Source organism: Daphnia carinata, chromosome 7, assembly GCF_022539665.2.
Source record: "Daphnia carinata strain CSIRO-1 chromosome 7, CSIRO_AGI_Dcar_HiC_V3, whole genome shotgun sequence".
In the NCBI taxonomy this organism is placed as follows: Eukaryota; Metazoa; Arthropoda; class Branchiopoda; order Diplostraca; family Daphniidae; genus Daphnia; species Daphnia carinata.
This window is the reverse complement of record NC_081337.1, coordinates 11,269,645-11,278,357: the sequence shown is the minus strand read 5'-3', so window position 1 is coordinate 11,278,357 and position 8,713 is coordinate 11,269,645. Positions and strand designations below refer to the sequence as shown.

The window sequence follows — 8,713 nt, the reverse complement described above, 5'->3', positions numbered from 1 at the left end:
TTCTCTTTCTTCCTTTTTGCATTTAAGCGAGTTTGGCAGTGGCTGGCCCGTTTCAGGTGTGATTTCATTTTGCGTTAACAGCACGCATAATCTAGTCACAGGCCGAGTTAAGGTATTTTTTGCGCCGGAAATTTTTACTTTAGCTACGCGTACGACATTATCAGACACCCTAGGTAAAATTTCGACTACCTTTCCCAATGGCCACTCCCCCCGAGGAGTTAATGGATCGACAACGAGTACAATATCGTTCACTTCGATGTTTTTGTGACTCTTGGCCCATTTTTTCCTTTCAGTTAGATGCGGTAGACATTCGGTGATCCATTTTTTCCAGTAGTGATTGACAATAAGTTGGCTTTGTGTAAACTGGTTTTTTGAAATGCTCGTGTTATCGAGATCGACGAATGCCAGCGGGATGTACGGCATTGGTCTTGCGTGTAAAAAATGGTTTGGAGTGAGAGGGTCGGGATCTTCGGGGTTTACGCTGAGATGGGTTAGTGGTCGAGCATTAAGCAATGCCCCAATTTCAGCCACAACAGTGTTTAAGACTTGATCACTGACGACACTATTTCCGAGGGTCACTTTCATAGCTCTTTTGCACGATTGCACGAGCCTCTCCCAAACTCCCCCGAAGTGAGGTCCACTCGGCGGAGAAAAACGCAACTCGATGTGTCGACACGTGAATTGTGCTTCCAGGTAGTCCTTGCTGTTGCGTAGTTCCTCGATTGCCTCGTTCAGCTCCTTCTCTCCAGCTACAAAATTTGTGCCGTTGTCGCTATACACAACGAATGGCTTTCCCCGTATGCTGGAGAATCGAGAAAAGGCCAATAAAAATTCCTCTGCACTGAGGCTAGCAGTCACTTCTAAATGCACTGCTCGGGTTGTAAGGCACGTAAAAAGGCAGATCCACCTTTTCTCGTGCCGTCGCCCTCTCCCTCCTACTTTGACAGTCAGTGGACCAAAATAGTCGACTCCTGTATGAGCGAACGGAGGCAAGAAAGGCGTTATACGATGAACGGGTAGCTGGGTCATGAGTGGTGCGACTGGTTTGGCGTTTCTTCGCTTGCAGGGAATGCACTTGTTAAGTATGGATGTGACTACTCTCCGTCCAGAGGCTACCCAATACATTGTTCGAAGTTCGCACAATAAACGGTTTGCCTTAATGTGGTAATTTCGAACGTGAGCGTCCCAGACTATTAGACTTGTGATACGTTCCTCTGGAGGTAAAATCACTGGATGTCTTGTTACATAGTCTACAGGTGCTTGACCAATTCGACCGCCCACTCGCATCAGGTGTTGTTCATCGATAAATGGTCGAAACTGCTTGAGTTGACCGGTTTGGCAGTTCCTTTCCCCTTTTAAGAACAACACATCTACGGGGTATGCCACTTCTTGTGCACGTTGAATGCACATTGCCAGAGCTGCTTCAGTTTCGACTGGCGTCAGTTCTCCTGAAGTTAACTTTCATTTCTTGACTTTGGCACAACAGTTTAAAATGAAACGCAAACACCACGCAAGCACTCGCTCCAGGCGCACTTTGTTTGAATAATATTCTACGCACTGGTCAATCACGTTATCACTGGGCTCCGTTTTCATTGTGTAGACGTGAATGGCTTCGAGATCTTGATGGTCGTTTTTTTCGATCTGATCCCACTTTGGCCATAATGGAGGTTCCAACAACAGAAAGGCTGGCCCTTGATAGAACTGCTGCAATTCCTTGAGGTTGTCGGGATCCAATCCTCTACTGCACACGTCTGCTGGATTCATAACTCCTGGGACGTGGCGCCATTGTCGACAGTCGGTGTTCATTAGAATCTTTCCAATTCTATTTCCCACAAACACTTCGTATTTGACATTGGCAGAATGGATCCATCTAAGAACTGTTTGGGAGTCGACGTGAAACGTGATTTGGCTCAGATCCAGGTTCATCTCACGGCAAATTATTATGGCCAGGTGTAAAGCTTCGACGGCTCCTTGAAGTTCGAGCCGAGGAATCGAAAGCTGTTTTAACGGCGCGACGTGCGTTTTGGCCATGATGAAAGATATTCCGACCCTTTCACTCGCGTAAGTTGTTCGCACATATGCGACTGCTCCAAACCCTAGTTGACTGGCGTCGGCAAAGATGTGCACTTGCTGAGTTGTTGGGCGCTCTTCTTTTACTAAGCATCGCGGAATTGTGATGCGTGCTAGGTTCGAAAACTTTGACAAAATTTTTGAAATCGGCATTTCAAAGGTTCGGGCAGCTCTTCATCCCAATCTAGTTTGGCTCGCCATACCTCTTGCATCAGCATCTTCATGGCGAACACCATTGGAGCAACGAATCCAAGCGGATCGTATACTGTAGCCACCACACTTACGAGATTTCTTTTCGTAGGTGTGGCGTATAACTGGACCTTTTCTCCCACGTTGAAAGTGAACGTGTCGATTTCACTGTCCCAAAGAATCCCTAGGGCTTGATCCATAGGCAATTTGTCCAAGTCTAAATCCAATTTTTGATTGGCCAAGCCTAAGGGTTTGAGCGCTGCTAGGACCTTTCTTGACGACGACGACCACTTAGTGAGATTAAAACCCCCCAGCTGCAACAGTTCTTTTAGCTGGCGGGCCCGTTTGATTGCCTCGTCTTCCGACTTGAACGAATCCAGATAGTTGTCGACGTAGAAGCTTGTTCTTACGCTGGCTGCTGCGTCTGGAAATTTCGCGTTGTTGTCTTTGGCTGTTTTGTTTAGGGCAAACAAACAAGTTGATGGCGACGAGACGGCTCCAAAGACATGGACTGTCATCCTGTAGGTGAGCGGGGGTGTCGTGCTGTTAAGCGACTGGTACAAAAATCGAAAGGCATCTTGATCCTCTTCTGGAACCATAACCTGATCATACATTTTTTCGATGTCACTACTAATGGGAATTTGGTGTTTGCGGAAGCGCAAGATTATTCCGAGTAGGTTTAGGAGGTAGTTGGGACCGCGAAGAAGAATTTTGTTCAAGGAAGTACCTTCACACTCTGCTGAACAGTCGAAAACCACTTGTGTCTTTGTTGTCAAATTCGTCACACTTTGAACACCATGATGAGGCATGTAGTTTGTCTTCGGTGTCCTCCGCATAACTTCTTCTGTTGATAAGAGACGAGCATGGCCAAATCTCATGTATTCTTGGATGACGTCACCGTACCGTTTGGCGTAACTGGAGTCTTTCTTGAAACGCCGTTCGATTTGAAACAGGCGACTTAGCGCCATACTGCGGTTGTCTGGTAATTCTGGATTGTCAACCTTCCACATCAGCCCGACTTGATGATGATTTCTGATGATCTGGAGGTCCTCTTCAGAATCTCCTCTCCCCGACGATCGTCTGCTGACAGGAGTGGAGGAGGCTGTACAGCGTCTTTCGCCTCCAGCCTCCAAAAACGCTCGACAAGTTCGGAAAGGCTCTCTTCCTCTTCTTTCGATGCGATGTGAGCTACATAATGGCTTGTTTGCTCCTGTTCGCTTTGCGAGACCACTTTGCCTCCCAGGCACCATCCAAACGGCGTGTTGAAAGCCACCGGTCCGGTCGACCCATCCATCGGTTTGCGTGATTCGCTATGGTCGTGAGCGTCTGCTACATCGAGACCAATTAGAACCGTTACTTGGTCGAATTGGACTTCTGGGAGCTTCAGAGCTTGAAGATAAGGGAATGCCTTGGCTTGTAAGTCTGAAAAGGTTGGATTTTGAGCAACATGTAGGTTTTCTACTGCATACGCTCTTCTTGCCTGGAACGAAGTCGAGCCGTCTCGCGAACTGATGACGAAGTCCACTATGTGAGCGTTAACTGGGGATGACCCCCCCGTCGTAGGAAGTCACGTTGATCTTCGTTGTTGGCCCGGCTAAACCTAGTTTGGTTCTGGCCACATCACTTCGGATTAAGGTAGAGTCGCTTCCGCTGTCCAAAAATCCAAAGGTATCGAAGAATTTCTCTCCCTGTTGTAGACGAACAGGAACGATTTTGAACAGCACTCGACGTGGTGTGTCCAGTCCAGTGCGTGATACGGCACCAAGGAAGGCTTCATCGACTTTGTTGTCGAAAGTCACTCGCCGTGGTGGTGTCGATTCTGATGTGGTCTCGTAGTCACTGGAGGTGCTTGCATTGTTTCTTGTAGAAAACTCGGAACCATGAAGCAACGTCGAATGCCCCGGATTCTTGCATCCTCCGACCTTACATCGATTCGATTTCTGTCTGCAGAGTCGACTGGTGTGTCTGCCTGTAAGGCATCGGAGACACCTGCCTGCTTTGAAGACTGTCTCCGCTCTTTGTGTTGGAGACATCTGCCTGAAGGTGTTGCACTCTTCAATTCTGTGAATCGGCTCTTTGCAGACAAAGCACGTTGGGCTGCCTTTAGTTTGGCTAAACAAGGTTTTATTGGGTTGGTTCACCCGCCAACCTGCTCCTTTTGTTTGTAACGAGTTTGTTTCTGACGTTGAGGTAGTGACATGGTTGATGGTCAAAACGTAAGGAGTTGGATACTCTTTCCCATTCTTCTTGAGCACGGCTGGTGGTGGTAGAAGCGCTGGAGGACCGGCCATATGTTTTGCGAAATCTGAACCCTTAGACTGGAGGGTTAACCAGTCGTCCAAATCGACTATTGAAGGTACAGCCGGATGCATCTTCATCACCTTTCTCCCATCGTTCCCTCAAGGTCTTCGGCAGTTTGGCGACGACGTGCATGTGGTTGCCCAGTGATTTCAGCTCGCTCGCAAGTCCAGTGTTTGACACAGCGGAGACTGCTCCATGAAGCTTGTTCGAGAATGTCTTCAAACTAGCGCTGTCATTTGGCGGTACGGACGGAAGTCGAAGCAGATTGTTCAGATGTGTCTGAGCCATGATGGTGGTGTGGCCATATTCGTGATCGAGTCGATGCCAGACCACTTCGTACTTGCTTGGGTCGTGCACACAATCAGCTACCGAGTTGAGAACGTGCGTAGCAAGCAGCTCCTGCAGATGCGCTAGTCGAATTCCATTGTCGCTGCAACGGTTGTGGTACAGCGTCATAAACTTCGACTTGAACATTTGGTAGTTCAACGGGTTCCCGTCAAACTTGGTGATGGTGAGAGGTGGAAGTGCTGACATTTTCAAAGAGTCGACAAGTTGGCAGATGAGACTACAATCAGATTTTGGATCGCCCTTTGGCGGTTGCTGGCAGCTAAACGATGGATCGTTAGACATGTCGATAGTTGCCCCTATGCTGTCCATGTGCTCGCTCGTTGTCCCGGCTTTTCTGCATTCCTCCAAGAGGTTGACTGCCTGTGGCGGTGAGGATGGGGTAATGCCTTGCGGCCATCCTAAAGCTTCGCGACGCTGAGACAACATACCTTGTATCGACATGTCCAGCCGACCTTGGGATGATACATTTTCGCCCTCGGGACACTGTCTAGACAATTTTGTGCATGTCTGTTGTACAAGGCATTTTAACCTTTCAAGTTCTTTGGACTGCGACTCACTATTTTTCTGAATAGCTTCTAGTTTCTCTTCGACTTTTTTTGAACTGGACTCCTTCTCTTCCACCATTTGGCCCATCGCAGACTTCAGTCGAATATCCATCTTCTTTTCGACAGTTGCTAAAGATTTTTCGTTAACCTCGTGGATCGATTGTAAAATTTGCTCGATCGCGTTTAACGATTCACTCTGCCGTCTGGCTTGCACAGATGACTTCTTGATGTCATTTACAATGTCTGATAAAAGCTCCCCATGCCGGTTTAGGACGTCTTGAGTGTGGCGAGCTTGGGTTTCGAGCTGTTGGATCGTCACTGATACAGTTGAATTTTCTTTTACTTGCTTTCGCCACTGTTGAATTGATAGTGACTGACGATGCAAGTGATGATGCAATCGACCGCGATGCTAGATGTTGGTCGATTTCTGACAGTACACTTTGGTGGTCTGTCGTGAACTGTACTTCCCAGCGTTCACACTCGGCTCGGCGTTTACCAGGCAGATTGGTAACTGTCTCAACGTATTTCTCGTGAAGTTCCATGGTGCTATCGAACAGGCGTACGAGTTCGATGCGCCAGATGCTCTATTGGCCTTTGCTAAGACGAATGCCTTGACGATGTTGACGGATACAGTCGTGGATCCTGGTCGACAGCGTGGTGTGCTCTCTCTTCCGGAGACCTCGTGATTGAGTGAGACTGGGAATTGTTGGGTCGTGACTCGTGTTTCCACCATGGTGATCTAGCCCCGTCTCTGCAATTTTTAAGGCCATTTCAGATTCTTCCTTGGTGAGTTTTGAGATGACTCCTGTACTTCCTCCATGGTGAACCGGCCCCGACTCAGCGATTTTTAAGGCGACTGTGGATTCTTCCTTGGAAGGATCTGTGATAATTCCTTGGGTCTCACTCATCTTGCAATTGAAGTAGGGTAGCACAAATGCTTAACAGACACAGGATGTAGACGATATCAACGGATACAGTTCGAACGGTTTGTCGACCAGCTTGGACACGGAACGTGGACAACACGAGGTCGCTAAAGTACAAAGTTGGACAGCTGGAAATGGAGATTTACACTATTCGATTTCCAGAGTCCCGGGTTTCGGCACCATTTGTTGCGTATCTCGAGAAAGAGAATAGCAATAGCTTGAAATCAGTCTTTTTCGCCCTCAATTCCCTATCTTGTTAAGTAATGAAACTGACGACGTTTGAGATACTTGTAATGAACTGAGACAAGGACCACTTCGTTTAGACGCGAGGGAATTTCGACGTGAATGTCGACTCAAGGGGGGGGGCAAAAAAAAGAAGACAAATTGACAGAACAGACTGTAAAGACTAAAAAAAGGACTAACTCGATCGACCCGCCCGGGCCACCAAGAGGACAAAAAAACAAAAGAGTGCGGCGATCAGGGAGCCCTCTACAGGGTCCTACCCCTACCGATCAAATCGGTGACAATAATAGTATCGTACATATATAATAGTAATATATATCTATGTATAATTGTAACATATATATTAGTATTTATATTGTACATATTACCTCATTGGAAAAATTTACTGGTTTAACTTTAGTGGTTAAACCGCTAAAGTAAAACCAGTTAAACAATAATGCGTGTAGCGCATGTCTTTTAATTTTTTTTGAAGCGAATAATATGAATTCGGTTGATGTAAATTTTTCCAATGAGGTAATATGTATAACATAAATATTAATATATATGTTACAATTGTATATAGATATTTATATATATTAGTATTATATATATACGATACTATTATATATATACAATACTGTAATATATATTATATATATATATTGTACTTATATAATGAATATGTACAATTGGTGTGATTGAAATAAAAGAATATAAGAGAAACAATTTTTAATTATTTGTCAGCTAAATTAATTACAATAATTAGTTGATTAATTACAGTAAATAGCCCTTGGTAAGGGCTATCTATTTCTGGGTAATTGTTATCAACATTTTTAAAGGGAAAAAATCTCAAAGGCAAAATGAGTTTTTGTTGTTTTCGATTTAAGGTTCTGATGGACGCAACTAATAAAAACAAAAAAATAGATGTTACGCTTAAACTACTCCCTTTTCTGAAAATTTAACATAAATTTCCTAGAATTAGATAGCTCTTGAAAAGAGCTATCGATTGATGCAAAATTTATCAATTTTGACTGTTTATTTTCCTCATAAATAATTATTAAAGGATTTCATGATTTTAGAAAGGGGAGGGGGTGTGTGAAAAAGACGAAATTTTGCATTAATCGTTTGATGCTTAATCTTCTTCAAAACAGGAAATCACTTTAATATTTTTGTTGCTAGTGATTCCAGGAACAAGTTATTATAAACGATTACTTTTAAGATGCTATATTTAACCTCAAAAATTACGTTTGAAAAAGTGGTTTTTGATAAACCATTATGGCGGGCATTTTTTTACCGCGCTAACTTCAAATTTTAAAAAGTGTAAATAAGTGTAAAAAATTGTAATTATAAGTACATATTTACATTTTGTTTGTGTCTAGAGAATTTCAATATCCGTCTTAGATAGAAAATCTTAAAAATGAACTAAGATAAGCTAAACAAATTTATTTCATGGGTTCTCATATAATTTACAATTTTAGAAGTCTTTTTCCACATTTCCACGTGTAAAACTACGTTTTATCGCGACAAGCGCATGGGAAAACTGCAAGCAGACAATATTCCAAAAAACAATTGACTAACGCCCTGCGCGTCTATCATGTAGCCCATAAGAAAAAGTGCATCTGCAACTATATACTACTTAGTACATATTTAGTGAGACCAAGTTGGTTGTTTGCCACTACTGCACAACCCTAATTATGCCCCATTCTACCTGCCTACCCCGAAACGGTCACAGCTGCAATGTTTGAAAATGGCGTTAGAGCTTGCGAGGCAACCCGATTATTTTGTGCGCTCCTCCCTGATTGATCAAATGGCCCCGATTGTGCCACGAATGGGTTTTTCGGGGCGGGGAGCCCGATTAGAGTCAATCAGGGCCGTTCCCAACATGGTTTCACTACATGTGTACTGTAAAGCCTCCTGCACAAAAAAGGAGAACACCGATTTCAAAATGCCATCTGTGGGTAAAATATATTAATTGGTTACCTTTTTAAAATTGGGGTAGGGCAAAACCTCTAAGTTGGGTTGGGTAATTTAAGTATAGAGAATTTTTTCTAATGCCCCAGGTGTTATGAAAAATGTCTGGAAAAATTAGTGTATACTTATTTTGTTAGACCCCTA

At 44.3% G+C, this 8,713-nt stretch overlaps 1 protein-coding gene across 1 annotated transcript; it reads right to left on the bottom strand.

Annotated features, from left to right (window-relative positions):
* Nucleotides 1-1,461: 1,461 nt before the first annotated feature.
* Nucleotides 1,462-3,227, bottom strand: LOC130688111 (uncharacterized). Its single transcript, XM_057511097.1, has 2 exons — nucleotides 2,274-3,227; nucleotides 1,462-2,196 (listed from the first exon to the last, which is right to left on the bottom strand). The coding sequence occupies exons 1-2, from the start codon at nucleotides 3,225-3,227 to the stop codon at nucleotides 1,462-1,464; spliced, it is 1,689 nt and encodes a 562-aa protein (XP_057367080.1).
* Between the last annotated feature and the right edge of the window lie 5,486 nt (nucleotides 3,228-8,713).